The 19,961-nt window shown below is 34.6% G+C and overlaps 1 protein-coding gene across 4 annotated transcripts in view; it reads left to right on the forward strand.

Annotated features, from left to right (window-relative positions):
- The window catches only part of Nachralpha4 (nicotinic acetylcholine receptor alpha4), a 156,504-nt gene extending 137,959 nt beyond the window's left edge, over nt 1-18,545 (forward strand). For all 4 annotated transcript variants that reach the window (XM_076769302.1, XM_076769310.1, XM_076769320.1 and 1 more), the window contains 4 exons: nt 10,366-10,512; nt 10,696-10,854; nt 12,200-12,449; nt 13,985-18,545. In XM_076769302.1, coding sequence (XP_076625417.1) covers nt 10,366-10,512; nt 10,696-10,854; nt 12,200-12,449; nt 13,985-14,176 — 748 coding nt within the window. In that variant the 3' untranslated portion in view covers nt 14,177-18,545. The remainder of the gene's footprint in view (nt 1-10,365; nt 10,513-10,695; nt 10,855-12,199; nt 12,450-13,984) is intronic.
- Nucleotides 18,546-19,961: the final 1,416 nt, after the last annotated feature.

The following is a 19,961-nucleotide window of genomic DNA, read 5'->3' on the forward strand; positions in this document are numbered from 1 at the left end:
TTGAAGACACTCGAGGATTCCAATAGACCATCAGTTTCTATAAACTTTCCCAACTTGTTAAAAATTGATTTTTGCAACCAAAAATTCTATAAAAATTAACAGACCCGTATCCAACAACGTAGATTGTCTCTAACTTTTTAAATAAAAAAATTTGCAGCTATAGCTCTATTTCTTTACTAACAACACGGAGCTTTCCAAGTAGCTTTCCCCCAAGATAAATTTCAAGCTTAAGAAGTTCACTGTCGGAGGAAATTCTTCCTGCGGATTAACTTCAATCTCGGAACCGTTTGTCATTGGGCAACATCAATCGTAAGAACAGTATCTTGTGTTTAGCAAATCGCTGTACGAGACACCTGGGAAGATTGATGGCAACCCTAAGAAACACGCTTTTGCTTTTCATCTTTTTGTCCCGCCGATATAACAAACGTTTCTCTAATATACTTTCGCCGACTGGCTTTGTATTGGACACTTGTTCTGGAGTGATTAATTCGCGAAAGCCCTCTGAATAATGATGAGCTTAGCGTCTATATTCGCGCACTTGCACGACAGACGAAAGATTAGTTTCCCCGGGCGCTGGGGGTAAAAAAAGAGGCAAAGAGGAAACGGGACTGATCTCGCCCGGTACTATTTGAAAGTTAAATCGTGTTCAACTTGCAAATCGTTCGTTTCGGCTCCATTGGGGAGTGGGGGAGGGGAGGGGTCGGAGTTCGTTGATTACTCTGCGCCACCCTTCGATTGAATCTTAATCGGAACGATACGGTCGAGGCTCGACCAACGAGTCATCATATTTTTTAGTTTCACTTTTCCCGTTTTATCGACGTTTCTAAACATTTTTAGAGTCACTTTTGGAGAAGATATTAGTTCACAGGGAAACATAGTTATTCCTGGACCACCAAATACAGGGTTTTCCCCATTTTTTCGTACACACTTCAGCAGTGTGTCCTACAAGTAAAAATAATACTAAGGTAAAAATATGAAATGTGATGTAATAAAGAGAATAACTGCTGGTTGAGGCACGAAAATATAGATTTTACGTAGAACTATGTGGATAACTAAAACATTTCTTTATCAGAGTGTAGTTACTATCGTTTATCTTGGGTGCTGAAATATTCTTTCTTCGATGACAACTTTTTGTTGTCATAAAATTTTGAACTATTGTTCAAGTTTATGTCCACTAAATTGCAAAGAAACTCACGATATCGAATGTTTGTAAAAGATTGATTTTATTTTATTATACATTTTTTTTTTATTTTAATGTTCTGAATCTCAATCGAGTTTCATAGTTTATATTTTTGTCATAACTTCTTAACGAAGCATTTATGAATTGTTTGTTATATAACATTTTAGTCTTATTTTTACTTGTAAAATACACTGTTGAAGTGTGTACGGAAAAATGCGGAACACCCTGTATACAAGAGACCAGAAAGTTACAGAGTTTCGAACGTAAAAGAGGATATACGTTATATATATTTTTTACATTAACATAAGGCCAGATGTGGATCTATCGACCTAACACGCCCAGAATAAATTGCTATACTTTTGAGAGGTGCTGTAGATGCCACGCATTGTTCCTCTTTCATCGAGGATTCGCGAACGGCGCGTTTCCACGGAAGTGAATCGCCCTTTGTGTTGACTTCCGTGCCTTCGTCAGCCGTCGCCACGTTTTGACATCGAGAAGCTATTGCGCGTCCCCGGTTAAACCATAACAAGCCCGGAGCCAAGAAAGAGCGGCACTCAAAGTGATGAAATTTACTTAGGGAGAGTAACGACGTCACTGTCCACTCGAACAGGTCGTCGTAAGAAAGGAGAAACGACCACCGTTGAAGAGGAAAATGTAGTTGAAGAGAGCCCTCTAAACAATTCATAACTTCAGTTCGAAAGAGAAAGTTCAAGTTCAGAAATATTCAACGTAGAACTTGAGCTAAATAGAATCTAAAAATTTGTTGGATATCTATTCGATTGAATAAGATTTGTTGGCACGTCTGACTAATATTCGTTGCTTCTAGTTATGCTGATGTCCAAGAATAGTTAACTGAGAAGAGAATGATTCTAGATGAAAAAGTGTATCCAAAATGTAGAATACAGTTTTTTTATACGAAGCTTCGTTTTAGAGAAGATCAAGCTTAGAATAAAACTTGTGTATCTAAGTAGAAACACTGAATATTGGTCAGACGTGGACATCAAATGTTCAAATTGAATTATCTCATGAAAGGAGCATCGTACAGAAAAATAGTATTCTACATTTTCGACTCATTTTCGATCATAGAATCACAAACTGTCCGATTATAGTATTCATTTCTGCATTATTTTACATACAATCTAAAAATTTGTCAGATATCTATTTGATCGAATAAAATTTGTTGGCATATCTAACTAATGTTCGCTGTATCTACTTATGCGGATGTTCGAGGCCAATCAACCGAGAAGAGCATGACTCTACATGAAAATATAGATCAAAAATGTAAAATACAATTTTTTCATACGAAGCTTCGTTTTGGAGAAAATAGAGCTTACTATTAATCTTGTGTATCTAAGTAGAATCACTAAATTTTGATCAGACGTGGACAATAAATGTTCGAACTCAATTATCTCATGAAAGAAGCATCGTAAGGAAAAATAGTATTCTATATTTTCGACTCGTTTTTAATTGTAAAATTACATTATATTGAATAAAATTTGAAAATTTGTCGAATACGTGTTCGATTAAGGGTACCAGGCAGTCAGAAAATCAATTTTTAACAAATTTTTTTTCGAAAGTATTACTATTCAGGAATTAAAGGCCAAAAAAGGGCTCAATCTGACTGCCTGGTCCTTTTAAACAAGATGTGTTTTATGTGTCTGGCTATTATTAGCTATTTCTACTTAAACGCGTGCTTCATGAGTATTCAAAGTCGATTTTTTTGATAACATAGTGTCGTATGAAAGAAACTTGAATTCAGTACAAATTGCATCGCAAATCGTGGGGAAATTGAGATTAACCCCCGTCGTGAAATCTGTTTCAAGTCGAGAAGCGGAGCAGAGATGTTTCAGGATGGTTGGTTTACCATGTTAAATGAACCACGCAAATATTAATGCTCCGCGAGGCGACTTGACGCCGCAAATTTTGTTCTTCTATCCCTTCTTTCGTATTCTCTTTATTTATGCCTCTATTTCTATCATTTTCTCTGACCAGCTGGATGGGACGAACAACGATGTCGTTAGTCGAACAAAGTAAATTTTGACATGATATAATTGACTACACTGTTATGCATATTCTCATAAAATGGTAGAGAACAAAAAAATTACTGGAAGAAAATTTTTATCAGTTCACTAAACTTCTGCTAGAAATTTATGTGGTGATTCTATTTAAAGAAATCAATCAAAAATTAATTATATTCCACACTTTTCACTCATTTTTTCGATCAGAAGCACCGCGTTCTCGGTTGACAATATTTGAACTCAGCATAAGTAGAAACATGGATAAGGTCAGACAAATATTCGAATTTTTAGATTCTATTTAGAATAATGAAGAATATGTTATTCTATGGTCGAAAACAAGTCGAAAATATAGAATACCATTTTTCCTTTCGATGCTTGTTTTATGAGATAATTGAGTTCGAACATTTGATGTCCGCGTCTGATCAATATCTACTGTTTCTACTTAGATACACAAGATTAATTGTAACCTTGATTTTCTCTAAAACGAAGCTTCGTATGAAAAAATTCTATTCCATATTTTTGATCCATTTTTTCATCTAGAATCATCCTCTTCTCGGTTAACTATCCCTGAACATCAGCATAAGTAGAAGCAACGAATATTAGTCAGACGTGCCAACAAATCTTATTCAATCGAACAGATATCCGACAAATTTTCAGATTCTATGTAAACTAATGCAGAATGAGTACTATAAGTGGGCAATATGTGATTCTGTGATCGAAAACGAGTCGAATATATAGAATTCTATTTTTTCTAGCGGTGTCTTTTTAATGAGATAATTCAGTCCGAACATTTGATGTCCACGTCTGACCAATATTCAGTGTTTCTACTTAGATACACAAGTTTTATTCTAAGCTTGATCTTCTCTAAAATGAAGCTTCGTATAAAAAAATTGTATTCTACATTTTTGATACACTTTTTCATCTAGAATCATTCGCTTTTAGTTTTACTATCCTTGCAGAGTAGAATAAATAGAAACCCATGATTAAACTGAAACAAACTGTTCCGACTATGGACCAATATACAGAATTCTTCAAGTTTAAATGAAATAATCTTTTGACGGAATAGTTTGTTCGATCTTTGTGATATTACTGAAAGGATCTGAAGGAAAGGCGATGATTTCTCGGTCCTTTGTTCGAAATAGCTGTAGTTACAAACTCGAAAGATAAAAACGCAATAGAAACCGTAACACTGTTTCAGTTTAGAGAAAGATTCATCCGCAACAGGAGAGTAAGGTCTGCCGTGTTTCGATATAAACTTTGAGATAGTGTTTACACATCAGAGATGAGTATCACGTGCTGGAAAGCTTTCGTGAATGCCTTGGAAAATACTTCTGTGTCGGTGGCGACGTTCCCTGTAAAACAACCGCGTAAACCAAATCCCAAAGTTATGGGAAAAGTTATGTTATAGCGAGAATTGTCGAATGAAACTGCCTTGGTAGACAAAGAACGTTCTACGAAACTTTGACGGGGGCTGAAAAATATCTGGGAAAACTTTAAAAATTTCCACGCCCGATACTTTCTTCAACGCTGTTCCAACCGAAATATTTCTCACGAAGCAAACGTATTTTACAATTTTTATAAATAGTTTCTAGCAATAATATATTATACAGATTCTAATTTGTTTTATTTACTATACGAATAAAGTGATGGAATAAATAAATATTAAAATTGGGGAGTAAGAGGAATCTCGTGCAATATTTTTCTGGCGAGAAACGGAACTGTTTCTTCCGGTATTGCGTTTAAAGTCTCAGTCGCGATCGAAGCGAAGCATAATAAGAATAGGAGTTGAAAGGGCGGCCCATTGTCACTTTGTTTAGTTATCCCTCTGTACACGAGTGTATAGTGTTGCATTATTTTTACAGAGATCTACGCAGGCCGCGTTAATATCAAAAAGCATTAACGGGAGCGTTCCATACGACCTCGATCGTAAATGCGATTCTTCGTGGCATTGTTTTTCGGCCCGCACAATAGGTCCGTTAATTAAGAATAGAATTACGTTCACATTTCTCCATTAAATTTTACAATGTCACGAAAATAGTAATTCCCAACGACAACACTTTTAAATAAATTTCAAACAATACGTTATTTAATAATAATTTTATAATCGGTCTCACTGTGCAATTTTATCGATGAACTATTCTCGAATGCTTTAATAAATTTTAAAGAGAAACAAAATTAAATTTGTTTATTTTAGTACGACCTTTTTATTTAATAGAAACGAATATAAGAAATGTACAAAAATAGATCTAACATAGAATTTTCAAAATATAAAGCGATCGTAAAAAAATAAATAAATAAATCAGTAATTTTTCATTATTATCGGTATGTAAATTCTAAAAACCTAGGAAATTGTATGTTTCATGCGTATTGGATTATTTTTTGAGTCGTTTGAACCGCAAAATTTGAAATCTGGTCAACCGTGGGATTAAAGAGGGAGGGGGAGGTGTGGAAAGTTCAGATTAAAGCCAGATCAACAGGGGTCGCTAAATATTTATAAAGGGCAGGAATTCGTTAAGGATTGACTTCTAGATTGCTCTTCAAGAGACCACCGTGTACGCTTTGTGTCTTTCCAACGATCACAAAAGTCATCATCGTTAACTGTGCGACCGGAATTCGTGGAAACGTTTCGCCAGTAATTTAGAATTCATGGAGTTTCCCCTATGCAACCTTTGAAGGAAGGTCGTGTAATCGTGCATGATCACGAGATGCGAGTTAGAACTGCTGTTTCCGGTGTGAACGGAAAACTTCCATCACCATTCGTGTGTTTTAGAATGTTCGAGAAGATCTGTTTCTTTTACAAATTTCCGTATTGTCACAGAATGCATATTTATAAAGTTTCAAGATTTAGTAAGATATTCCAACATTTGTATTTTCTTTCTATCAATTTTTATCCAAAAAAATGCTATATTAATTTTGATTAACCTGGTGAAGTCTCGAGAATTTTGAGAACTTGATATAAATAATATAACAAGCTAAATAAACCAGCGACTTACTTCTTTACTTTTATACGATTTTTAGATGAAAAATTTCTTTATTAATTTTTATTAGCCTGGTGAAATCTCGAGAATTTTGAGAACTTGATATAAATAATAAAATAGATCAAATAAGCGAACAACTTGTTTCTATATTTTTGTATAATTTTGGTAGATTGTATAATAATTTTGTCAACATTTTTCATTTCTTTTCATGGACCATAAATTTGAAATTAAAAGGAAGGTTTTGTTACTTCACGCTTGGAAAAATACGCACGTGTCAACTCAACCAGCTAAATTTCAGTGTTTCTGTACATTAGCATAACCTACAACATGATATGCGCAGTTAGCGACCTAACTACAGATTACTGATTGCAGTAATGCTGTGGCTAATTATCATAGACACTGGTCCGAGCGACGATATCTGTGTCCAGCTCGTTCGTCTCTGGAACGTCGAGTATGAGAATCAGAAACAATGATAACTTGCAAATTATACACCTAACGTCCATGTTTGTTATATCTGTCTTCTCAAATTTCAAAAATTCAGCACAATCGACCACGAAGAATTCGCCAGACTCGAACCTCGCCATTTATAAATAAAAAAATAAAATATTGATTAACCTATTAAACTATACTTTACAGAAATTTATAAAATATTCATGTAACATTAAAAACTATGTTTCCACTTTTTCAATGAATCGAACAGAAATTTGAAGATGCAGAATTCGATACAGAATTAACTTATTTTACAAATTTTTTTTATCCTTTCAGGACACTCCATATACCAACGACATTTATAATAATAATGTTTAATTGATTTTTGTATGCATTTAAAACAGAAGAAAATTCAAGTTCTCTTCTTTTACGCTTCCTTACTTTTCTCCAATTTTTGAATTACTGTTTGAAATAAATTTCGTCCAAATCTGGTTTTACTCTGGGCTTCGAAGGTATAATGGAAATTTATGGTGTTGAAAGCGAGGAAGCATTCAAATAGGCAAAATGTCGGATAATAAACCCTTGTTTAGGGCTTTAATGGCGTATCCTTTACACGTTGGAAGTGTGATAGCGGAAGTCGGGGTAAAGGTGACGCCTAGGTCATATAATACCTCCCACTCACCCAGTAGAGTATCGCCAATGGTGTAAGAAAATTGAATTATACGCTTCTTTTAACTGAAACGAACGACAGGGTACCTTGAAATGCTGGAAATTTGCGTTTTATATTCGTACTCCGTCCACGGAACCAAATTAACATTTTCTCTATAATAATTACGTCTACCGAGGAAATATGTTGGATCCTCGCTTTAAAAAATCGAACTATACAGTTACTAAAAATTTCCACTATGTTTATTATATTAATAAGAATCCATTTAATGAAAGGGAATAAGATAATATTTTACAAAAGACTACCGGCAGATCCAATCGAAGAAACGTTTCGAATCCTCGTTTTAAAAAATCGAACTATACAATTTCTAAAAACTTTCACTGTGTTTATTATATTAGTAAGAACCCAATTAATGGAAGGAAATAATACAATATTTTACAGAGGACTACCGACAGATCCAACCGAAGAAACGTTTTGGATCCTCGCTTTAAAAAATCGAACTATACAATTTTAAGAAACTTCCTCTACATTTATATAATAACCGTATATAATGATAAAAATCTACTATAGATAGCAACTTAATTCATGGAAGGGAATAATAAAATATTTTACAGAGGACTAGCGACAGGCCCAGCCGAAGAAACGTTTCGGATCCTCGCTTTAAAAAATCGAACTATACAATTTTTTAAAATTTCCCCTTCATTTATTAAACTAATAATAACGGTATATAATAATAAAAATCTACTAAAGATAGCAACCTAATTCAATAAAATATTTTATAGAAGGCTCGATGAAAAATTTCGGGGGGGGGGGGGGGGGAAAGCTGGAATCGTTCTTCGCTGGGTGCTCCCCGTCATAAATAGAAGAAGAAACAAACTAGATGTCGTTAAAAGTTTGGCGAACAGTATCTTACGGATTTTCAGGTTGAAGGCTCGGCGTTATCGCTCGGTCAGCGCCATAAGTTTTCCTTTCGTTTACTTCTCGAGAATGCGCTCCAGAAACGTGAGCTGGTTTTTCGAACGCGATTAGAATTCATGCGGTTGCAACTGTGTGCTCGCGTGAAAAATGAACGGCCTTTGAATCCAAGTGGAACGGCTTTCGGCAAAGGATGCGAGATAAAGCGTGGCAAAAAGTAGAACGTATAGTCAGAGATTAAATGCATCGACGGAAGCAAACGGATTCTCAGATTCCTTATATCGCCACCACTATAAATATTAAATTGGAAAAAACGCAAAACCTGTTGAAAGTGCATTTAATTATTACAAGATATCTCAGAATCCTGTCCAACGTTTTTGGTGACATAAACGCCATTTTTCTATAGACTATCAACCCTCTGGGGCCTGAAGAATAACAATATAGACATTTTTTAAAGGGAAAAATTACTCGAGAGGTCCTTGACAATTTTTCGATAGATATTTAAATACATTTTAGAAAGCTGGTGAAATTAATATTGAAAAATATCTACAAACGTTCTGATAAGAAAAAAGTTTTTTAACAACTTTAAAATAAACATGAAATATTTATCTATAAATGTTCAGTTCTAGTAAGAAAAGGATCCCATTTTTGACGAATTGAGAAACCATTTTAGGTGGCTCACTGTTTTCTACAAAAAATTTTGTAAGGATCTTAATTTAAAAAAAGGAAATAAATAAATAATAATATGTACATAACGATTACTAAAAAATTCTTGGGAAAATTCCAGCAAATCCACGAAGAATGGATCACAAAATTCTGTTTTACATACCACGGGGTATCGATCGTCCAGATAAAATGGACGATCGACCACTCTGATTACGCATACGTTTTAGCATCGAACGCGCCCCGCGAAAAAAGTAATCGTCGGATGATTCCTAACGAACCGGGAGCTTCAAAAGCTCAACGTTTTTTATTCAAGATACTTTTTGTTCGCCTTTTCTCCGGGAATTGCCTGCGTCACGTCCTACGCAAGTCACTTCATCATCATTGCGCCCATCAGTCACGGGAAAAGAACGCTCCGCGGAGCTTTGCAAAAAATCTAAGGACAGAGAGGAACGGAGGGAATTTCTTAACGACGCCAATGCACAAAGAAAAATAATGGGGAAGACGCGAGAAGACCAGGCGATTTTAATAACAAGCGATTAAACATTGCTGCGAAACGATTATTTCCTCGTTATTATTTTCTGCTCGATGAATTATTATCCTCATTCTCCATTATTTGCGTCTAGAATTCAGAAACTCGTCAATTTTTTTTTTTTAATTATAACCACGACCAATTAAAATTTATCCGGTACACTTAAGTAATTTTTCATTTTACAAATTGAGTGTTTTTCAAATTCATTTGCTCGACGATGAACCTTGTTTGCACTGCAATGATAATTATTTTAAAAATTCCTCCACTTGCAGTAATTGTTTCGCTTGAGATATCGAATAAATTTTACAAAATTATACATAAAAAAAATATCTAACATTAAAGAAGGCTGAAATACAGAAGTTCACTTCTGTATCCCAACGTCATCCAAAGGTCAGCGTATTACAGATGGTTGAATTCGTCTTTTAGATTTCGAAAAAGGTCGACGATTTTGGAATTTAGGAAAAATATGGCCTCGAGAAAATTCTTAAGTGATCTTTTTAACCAGGGGACAAAATAAATGGCGCGAAACAATATTCTCGAACTTTGAATAAAGATGGCGTGTTCCGTGAAATATTAATACCTGTTTGGGAAATAGAATTTAGTTTAAACGGAAGAACGCTATTAATTTATGGTAAATGGTAGAGAGAAACTATATTTGAATTTGCCGATAATAAAATTTGTTATTTATGGAACACGATAATACGAGTTTAATCCCTCCCTAACCGAGTAATACGAATTCCGGGAGGCGAACAAAGGACAAACATAAAAGAGGAATAAGAAGGCGTGGGTGGAAAAGCGAGTTCCAAGGCCGATAAATGGTTCCAAGTCTAGTCAAAGGATTCCAGTCCAATTTAAATCGTAGCCCGTAATCGATTATTGTTTAAATGTATTAATAATGACGTATGTTGCATAAATATTGTAAATTGTTTAATTTTACTAAAAATTAGTACTAAATCGTCTCCGTTTCTTTCATTATTTTACAGTATAAGTGTCACCGTTGTTGTCCTCAATGTCCACTTCCGGTCACCGCAAACGCACAAAATGGCTCCTTGGGTGAAAAGAGTTTTCATTCACATTCTTCCTCGCTTGCTGGCTATGCGAAGGCCTCAATATAAATTTGATACAAATAGGTGAGGATTTATTACATCAAATATTTAAATAAATATTTCGTTCTAATCAACCTGATTAAAAAATAAACTTTAAATATTGTTACTTTTCTTCTATATTAAATATGCTTGCACGTTTTAGATAATAGCGTTTGTTGTTAAATGAGCCTCTTAACTCTCGTCTTATAACTTTCATTTCGCTCACAGATATACTTCAAGCAGAGTTTTAATGAGAACTGTCGGAGGAAAAGAAAAGGCTTGCTATTATCCTTATCGTTCATCCACTCAAGAGGACAGTGAAGAGCACCTAACACCTAAACGATTTCATAGTCGTGTTCCTTCGAAAGAAGACCTCTCACCTTCCAGGTACACACGATAATTTATAATTATAATTTTCCAAAATTCTAGCCACTCCAAATGTATCGTTTTTCCAGTAAAATATACAGAGTGTTCGGCCACCCCTGGGAAAAAATTTGAATGGGAGATTCTAGAGGTCAAAATAAGACGAAAATCAAGAATACCAATTTGTTGATTGAGGATTCGTTAAAAAGTTATTAACGTTTAAAATTTCATACCGACCAGAAAATTTTTCGACAAAATTAAAAAATTTCAAATCTTCTTAAAAAAATTATTTTTAGTTGCTGGGGTTAATTACAATCATTTTTGATGAATAGACATACCCCCGAAATCCTACTCACTTTCGAGAAAAAAATTCCTTACCGAAAATATAATTTCTGCCCAGAAATGTCTGCCCAAATTTTCATGCGAATCTTTAAAACGTCATAATTTCTGAACGGATTGGACGATTTTAATGTTTAAAAAAGCAAACTACGCGTATTTTGATGGGGAATATGTACAAATCGCAAAAATATTCGAAAAGTTGGTCCTCGACCCCGCAAAATGAGAAAAACCCCATAAAAATGGTCCAATTTTCAAGCAGCCATAACTCCTATAATAGTAAATATATTTCAATGAAACTTTTTTCTGAGGTAGAGCTCATGAGTACCTACAAAAAAGTATTAGACAACTTTTCTGTAGGGCGTCAAACAAAATTACTAAAAATGAAAAAGGAATTTTTAAGAAAAATCGACAGGGGGAAGGTGCCTAAATTTTTCGGCGAAAAAGAAATTTTCAAATAGTTCTGGAAAAATTATTTTTATTTGCAGGGGTCAATTACAATCATTTTTGGTGAATACACATACCCCCGTAATCCTACCCACTTTCGAGAAAAAAATTCGAAAAGGTGTGAAATTTTTCAACAAAATTAAAAAATTCCAAATCGTTTTGAAAAAATTATTTTCGGTTGCAGTGGTCAATTACAATCATTTTTGGTGAACACATATACTCCCGAAATCCTACGCGCTTTTGAGAAAAAAATTCGTGTACGTGGACAAATTGTATTAATATTTTTTGACAGTAATTTTGTTAATAACTTTTTAACGAAGCTTCAATCAACAAATTGGTATTCTTGATTTTTGACTTATTTTGGCCTCTAGAATCTTTCGTTAAAATTTTTCCCAGGGGTGGCCGAACATCCTGTATAATAGATAACTTTAGAAAATTATTACATTTTACTGGAAAGAAAAATGATACATTTGGAGTGGCTGTGATTTTTATTCCACGTTTCCTTGGACTCCCAAAAGGAATGTATTATAGTACGAATAAACAAAAACTTTTTACTTACAATTGTATTGTTTCGTTTGCAATTCAGTCTCACGGACGGTGCAAGATTCGGTGGAAGTTGCTTAATTCATGGACCAACGTTACCACCGCTTCCGCTTCACACCGAATGCGAGAATCTTTCCCTTTCCGGTGAAGCAGGGATCGAGGAAGTTAAAAGTCCAGTTCTACGAAGTCCCCCCACATTTTCCCACTCCCGTTGCCCGCCAGAAATTCACAAGTCTTGCATCTGCGTGCGTTTCATCGCGGAGCATACCAAAATGATCGAAGATTCAACCAAGGTATTTTTATTATCTTTCTAACATTTTTTACGAATTTAAGAACGGGAATATTAACGAACTCCTTTCTTTCAAACTATTCTCGTCAATATTGTACTTTTGAAGAAACGATTTTTTTTTATGTAGATTCTATTTATTATTTATCAACCAAGCCATAGTCATTCGGGTGAAAAACGAAAAAAAATTTCTTAAGGTAGTTTACTGTACGTTCGCATTTAATTTAAAGTAAAAAACTGAAATTATAGGTATTATTCCCATCCTTGCAATCTTAACAATGTATGATTTTTTTCGAGTAGTCCTGAGTATATTTGAAATCAGTAAAAATTAAAATATTGTCGATGAAAATTTGAATTTCTTTGAAAAGTGAATAAATTGTGAAAGGGTGGAAATCGACTAGAAGTACGTGGTGATTATCGAATCTAATTTAAAGTAAGAATTGGAAACTCTAAGTAGTATTCCCACCCCTTGTTCTGCAATCTTAAGAATGTACAATTTATCTCAAGCACTCCTGAATATTTTCGAGAATAATATAAATTGAAAAAAATTGATGGAAACCTGAATTTCGATTTCCCACGTGAGGGATGGAAGTGAAGACTGAATAATTTGTGAAAAGTATTATTTTCACTCCACATTTTGTAATTTCAAAAATTTATATTTTTTAAGAACTCCCGAGTATTTTTGAGAGAAATGAAAATTGAAAATGGTGGATGAAAATTTGAATTTCGATTTCTGACGTGAGGGTTGGGATTGAAGAGTGAATTACTTGTGAAAAGTATTATTTTCACTCCATATTTTGCAATTTCAAAAATTTATAATATTTTTTAAGAACTCCCGAGTATTTTTGAGAGAAATGAAAATTGAAAATGGTGGATGAAAATTTGAATTTCGATTTCTGACGTGAGGGTTGGGATTGAAGAGCGAATTACTTGTGAAAAGTATTATTTTCACTCCATATTTTGCAATTTCAAAAATTTATAACATTTTTTAAGAACTCCTGTCTACTTTTGTGAAAAATAAAAATTGAAAGAGGCCCATGAAAACTTGAATTTCGATTTCTCGCTTGTGAGTTGGGATTGAAGAGTGTATAATTTGTGAATAGGTGAATGAGGACTAGAACTACTTGGTGATTTTCGAATCTAGTTTAAAGTAAATATTGGAAACTCTAAATATTATTTCCACCCCAAATTTTGCAATCTTAAGAATTCATAATTTGTCTGGAGTATTTTTGAGAAAATTTGTCTCCTGAATATTTCTGAGAAAAATAAGAATTGAAAATGATCTGAAAATTGAAATCTGGTAAGAATCGAAAATTTGGATAAAAATTTGAATTTCGATTTCTCGATTGAAATCGAAGAATAAATAATTTGTGAAAAGTATTATTTTCACTCCACGATTTGCAATCCTAAAAATTCATAATTATGTCTCGAGTACTCCTGAGTATCTTTGAGAAAAATGAAAATTAAAAATGGTAGCTGAAAATTTGAATTCCGATTTTTGGCGTGGGGGTTGGGATTGAAGAGTGAATAATTTGTGAAAAGGTGAAAGAGGACTGGAAGTACGTAGCGATGGTCCTGGATAGACTGTTCCTGTGGATCTTCACCCTGGCGGTCCTGGTGGGCACGGCTGGTATTATCCTGCAAGCTCCGACTCTTTACGACGACCGGGTCCCGATCGACAAAAAGTTCAGCGATTTTGCCACCACGACGGTGGTGAATTGCCCGCCGCAATAGTCTATGCCTGAGCCCTGCACCGTAGATAAAGAGTAAGGACCAACGCCCGGAAGTGACTCGATACCAACCCGGAATCCCACTCTAGTCTCAGGAACCTCCAACTTCCATCGATGTTCGATAACGCGAAATTACGGTCAAAGGGCTCCATTTTCTAAAACGATTGTTAAGTATACGACACGATAAGAAAAAAAAAAAAAAATAAGGAAAATTGCGAGGAAGATCCGAGGAAACCCTCGACTGACACCACATTCTCGTTCGCTTTCGTGTCGAAATCCGACTGACATTCGACCACCTAAGTAAAGTATCAGTTATCCGGGTAACAGAATTCCTGGGGATCTTCCTCCGTTCCGCAACCGTCGACTAAAGAAAAAAAACTATGAAATAGTCGATCGTTCCTGGCTCGAGTATTCTGCAGAGAAGAAGCGACCGAGAATTTTGAAGAAACTTATACCTATATAGTCTGCTCAAATAAATCGTAATACGAAGCTGCCACTACTTAATCGGGTTATCTTAAAAGAACAAGCTAATTAAAGGTAACGATAATTTTAGTTAAACCCTTGCCGACTTTCGAGTTTCTGGGACGCTCGAAGGGATCGAAGATAAACAAGATGGCGGTGTCGAACCGTCGTAATCGTCGTGGAATCGATTGTTCCGAGTGTTTCCTTGTTGAAAAAAGAAGGAAAAAAAAATGAACTTTCGCGAACGAACCCGTCGTACGATCGCGTGTTTTATATATCCCGTTTACTCGACACGTTAAGAGAAATTATTCTAGGCATCACGATCCGTAGATAGTTCGTTGTACGACACGAATTTAGTGTGTAACTTAATATGTAATCGATTAGGGTTTAAATATTTAGTAACGTACCCGTTTGTACGAATGTATCGTTAAGGTGGAGAAATGGATAATTGTTCGGGTGTGTTCGCACCGTCGAAATTCTCGCTCGAGATTACGGTTATTTATCATTGATTTTATTCTACGATCATTGCTCGCGGTAATTTTTCACAACGACGATGGAACAGCGGAATTCGAAGGGGTTGTTTTTTCCACGACTCGAAGAATACAAGTATTTGTGGCGGATTTAAATTTTATAGCACAAATACTTTTCGTATTCTTCCTTCGTCGATGAGTCTCGTTTCGTTTAAATACACACTTTTAGTCTCTATCGAAAAGTTGGAATATTTCGTTCAATATGGCGACCATGTTTTTTATGGACGCTCGAACAAATTCATTGCGTACAAAAAATGAGAAATATTTAGCATCGAAATTTCATTTAATCATTATTAATCATTATTAATAAAATTCATGTAAAAATAAGAATAATTCGTCGAAAAATTTATTTGAAAAAGAAACTTCTCGAGTCTCAGCTGATTCAGCTTCGTCTCCCCCCCTTGATTGGAAGTATTTTTTAAAAAAAAATGGAGGTTAATCTCGAGGGAAAGTTCGTGACGGCTCCCCCCCGGTACTTCGCCTGTATGAAAATATTGTATTTTGTAACAACAATCGAGACACGCGAGACATAACAATAATAATAACCAATAGTACTGTAAGAACAAGTAAAGCATACAAATTCTAAAGCTGATAGATGTAGCTGATTGAACAACCGTTGACGTCGTTGTTCAATGCCGTAGTACGTGGTTGATGTTACTTGTCAGTTGTCGACGATTCTTTTTCCCGATTCGCTCGTTTTGTTCGCCTAATTGCGCGCCATGTATAAACATGTACTATCACGGTTGGTGTCCGTTAGTTGAGTCTCGTGCGAGAATTATGGTCGCCAGATTTAATATTCCAATCCACCGTTCGACATAAATTACTATTATTATTTCTGATAAAACGGGTTAAAAATGTGGAATAAAATTTTTCGTACGATGATTTCGAGACAATTAAATTTTGAAAATTTAATACACATATTTTTGACTCCATTTTCTTGGAAATGAGAATTTTATTCTTAATCTGCAACTTGTTGTTCCATCTGGTCGTAACAGTAATAATCATTGTTTGAATTTAAAAATTTGATACACGTATTTTTGAACTCCGTGTTCTTGGAGAACAGAAGAAAATTTTATTCTTGAATTTGCAATTTGTTTTTCCACCTGAGTGTAACGGTAATAAATAATATTGAATTAAACAAATTCGGTATGAATTGCTGGAAAATAATATTTTTGAGTTCTATGATCCTATATTTTTGATTAAGTAAGCTCACTATTAATTTTTCAAATATTTATAAATTGATTTAACGTTTGGAACAAGTATAAATATACAGGGTGTTCTGATATTAAATCGAGCGACCGTGTGTCGGAGAATCTGCGATTCTTCAGCAAAAATTCGCGCAAAACCGTTGCGAGTAAATATCGAATAGCCAAAAACCTAGTTGATTTTCGCCAGCTTCTGGATATTTTGAAACAAATTTCTTTCGATCGTTTGAATCGTTTCTTTGTAACACGGACTCGACGCGATTCGACGAATCACTAATTCTTCGACGTCCGCAGTATTAATTATAGCTGGAAAATCGTAGTTCTTAACGATCCAAGGTACCGAAGCCTTACATCACGATGGATTGTAAATATTATACATTAGTAGGACGAATTTGTATTCCGTAAATACTGCCATTAGAAAGCGTCGTTAGCGCGATGGACGTCTTTTTGTATCGTCGTATTGGTAAGCTCCGTGATTCTTCGTCGAACAGAAACTAAATAATAAAGGGTTAGGTGTGCACGCCACGTGCGGGCTGCCTTCGATTTCCATTTTCGACGTCGATTCGACTAGTTCGAACCTCGAATCGACCGGCGAGAAACTATCGATTCGCGAATTTACGAGAACACGGCGAATTCGAAGAATTTCGAATTTTAACGATTTCGAAACGGACTAAAAAGATTCTGAAAATTCGCCCGGTTTTTATAAATCATTCGGGTGAATCCACCGATCGGAGATTGATTCCAGGGCACGTGGTATTTGCAGATCGACTAAACGTATTTGCTACCTGATCGATAAATCGTCCAGTGAATGCCGAAGCACATTGAAGCGAAAACGGGAGCCGCATCGTTGTCCTTAGACTTCCGGGAAGTCGGAATCATCCCTTAGAGGAACGAACGGATAAGAAATTTACTTTGCACTACATTGATAGGGAAGAACGCACACAATTTTCTATGATAGAGTGACTAAATGCCATAATTAATAGCGTGTTAAAGGCTGCTGTTAGGGTCGTCGTCCCGATACCGCGACCGTAAAACTTTAAAGTCTCACTTTGACGATAGCGACAGGTTGTTACGTCTGAAATCCCCAAATTTACAATATACAACTTTTGGGAACTATATTTCGATCAAATGTAATTTTTATTGTTCTTAAATCCATTAGAATTTATGTTTTGTTTGTCAAGGAAAATGTCTGCGTTTTTAGATTTGCAATTTTTAGCTTGTTTTTGTTATTTTTTAAAAAGAAAACTGTGGATTGTTTTGCATTGGGATTTTGCACACATATTCACTGATGTTTCGAGCATGCACAGTATTTTTTTTCAACTGAAAATAATGAAAATTGTACAATCTGAAAATAATCCAATAAAGTATAAAGAGATATTTCTGACACTCGGTTTTGTTATATCTTAGGAATTTTTGGTATTTTTTTCAAAGGAAACCGTGAATTGCTTTGCATCGAGATTTTGCACACATATTCACTAATATTTCGAGCATGCACAGTATTTATTTCAATTGAAAATAATGAAAATTGTACAATCTAAAAATAATCCAACAAAATCCCTATTCCTTAAAGGAAATTTTTGTTTAGTTATTAAACGATGAAGTCATTTCATGTGCAACAACCTGACAGATTATTCAACGAATAATCAGCTATTGTTGCATTGATATTTTAACGATTGTTAATCTGTCGCAGACGTTTAATTGTTGTTGCCGTCGACGAAAGGCGACAGTTGAGACGAAAGGTTAAAGATTCTCGGATGGATAAACAAGTGTTTAATTACAAACTAGACGAATAGAACGCGTTAATAATCTTAAGGTGTAAATAAAATGTACATAGAAAGATAATGTAAGAGGCTATAAAAGCGATTGGACTTTTTTACTATTTCCAGAAACTGGGATCACGCGTCGAAGGAATCCCAACGCGATATTGTTTAGAAAATTAAAGAAAATCTACGGAGCTAAGAGTTCTTTTGTTCAACAGCGACAACGAACAAGTCAAGATTCTTTCCAATTGTTTTTCTATAATATATCACCGTGCACGATTGTTGTGATTTCGAGTATCGAACTTTTTTGAAACAATTTTCGACATTTGAAAAACTCAAATTATTTTTATTTCGGACACGAGACCACAGCAATTTGTTCGAACGTGTATGGACATTAATTATGTCTTTCGATTAGGGAAGAGGGGGGGGGGGGGTCCAAAACAATTTTAATTATAATATTTTCAGTCGCAAAACAGTTTTTAACGTATCGCAAAAATGTGAGCAAGATCAGGACAAATTAATTAAATAAATTTTCTTTTTTCACAAATTTAAAACACTGATAAGTGTTTAATTATACTATGTCAGGGATTATAATTTGACACCACGTTTTCGAGATACCTAACTGTTAATAAGTCCGGTCGAAAGTAGGGTAAATTGCAACCCTAAGATAAAATTATTTCATGAAAATCAATTTAGTAAACTTAAGTATGTATTTATTGAAGATAAAGAAGCCTTCGACCGGAGCTTCAGCAATTTTTTTTCGAGATAGAAAACATGTTTGCCCTAAAAAAAAATTCAACGTAAATCCGAATCGTTCCTTGAAGTTTATACAAGATTAAATGAAACTTTCGGAGAGAAGTTGTGTCGATCGATATTTAAGAAAATTTACAGTTGTTGGTTTTAATGTTCTTACATTACAATAATTTTCATTTCAACCCTGGATCGTTTAAACATCACCGTGTACTTATTTATCACAAAAAAATATTTGTTTTTTATTTTCATGATCAATATTAGCTAGAATATTCTTTCTCGAGTTCAACAAATTTGTTATTTTATGGTACCTTTTTTCTATTTTTCTGTTGTTTATAAATTATTTATTTAATAGTGGTTGATTTTCCTTTGTATGTAAAAAAAGAAGAAACACACAATTACTTTTGAAAATTATTACAGCAAAAAGCAAAAACGAACGAGTGTATTTTAACAATTCCAGAAAGTACAGAGGGTGAAAATAAAAAATATTCTAACGTCAGAATATTAAAACGAGTGCCCTGTACGTCGAAGACGATCGTTATGCGGGTGTTTGCAAAGTCTCGAAGGAATTCTTCGAGTAATCGAATTTGAATTAGGAGCTCCTCGTTTCCGAAAATCGTTGTCTAGCTTTTGATATTTAATTTTCCCGACTGGAAAGCAAATATTGGAAAAAGAGAAAAGGCGGGAAAATTTCTCCAAAAGACTGTGGGAGTTCCTGATTTAAATAATAATAGATAAGCTCGTTAAAAGTACCAATTTCGAGCAAAAAGAAAAATTATAAAATTTCCTACAGTGGACCACTTGAGTACATTCAGAATTTGAGAACGATTTCGACAGATACGCGAGAAAAAATATTTTCAAAATGGCGTCGTTGGTCCAATCTAGGAATCTGAAATTTTCGGTGCAATAACTTTGAAGTTAAAAATGATTCAAGGTTTGGAAAGTCCTAAAACACATTGTTTCTCTTGCTTTGTACCGTACTGTGCCAAATGAACGCGCTAGAAGCTTGAATCGCACTTATGACAATAAATTCGAAACCAACCAAACAATCAGTAATCGCAAAAAATCTGTTCCTCGCTGAA

The sequence above is a fragment of the Colletes latitarsis genome, chromosome 1 (genome assembly GCF_051014445.1).
Source record: "Colletes latitarsis isolate SP2378_abdomen chromosome 1, iyColLati1, whole genome shotgun sequence".
NCBI classification, from domain to species: domain Eukaryota; kingdom Metazoa; phylum Arthropoda; class Insecta; order Hymenoptera; family Colletidae; genus Colletes; species Colletes latitarsis.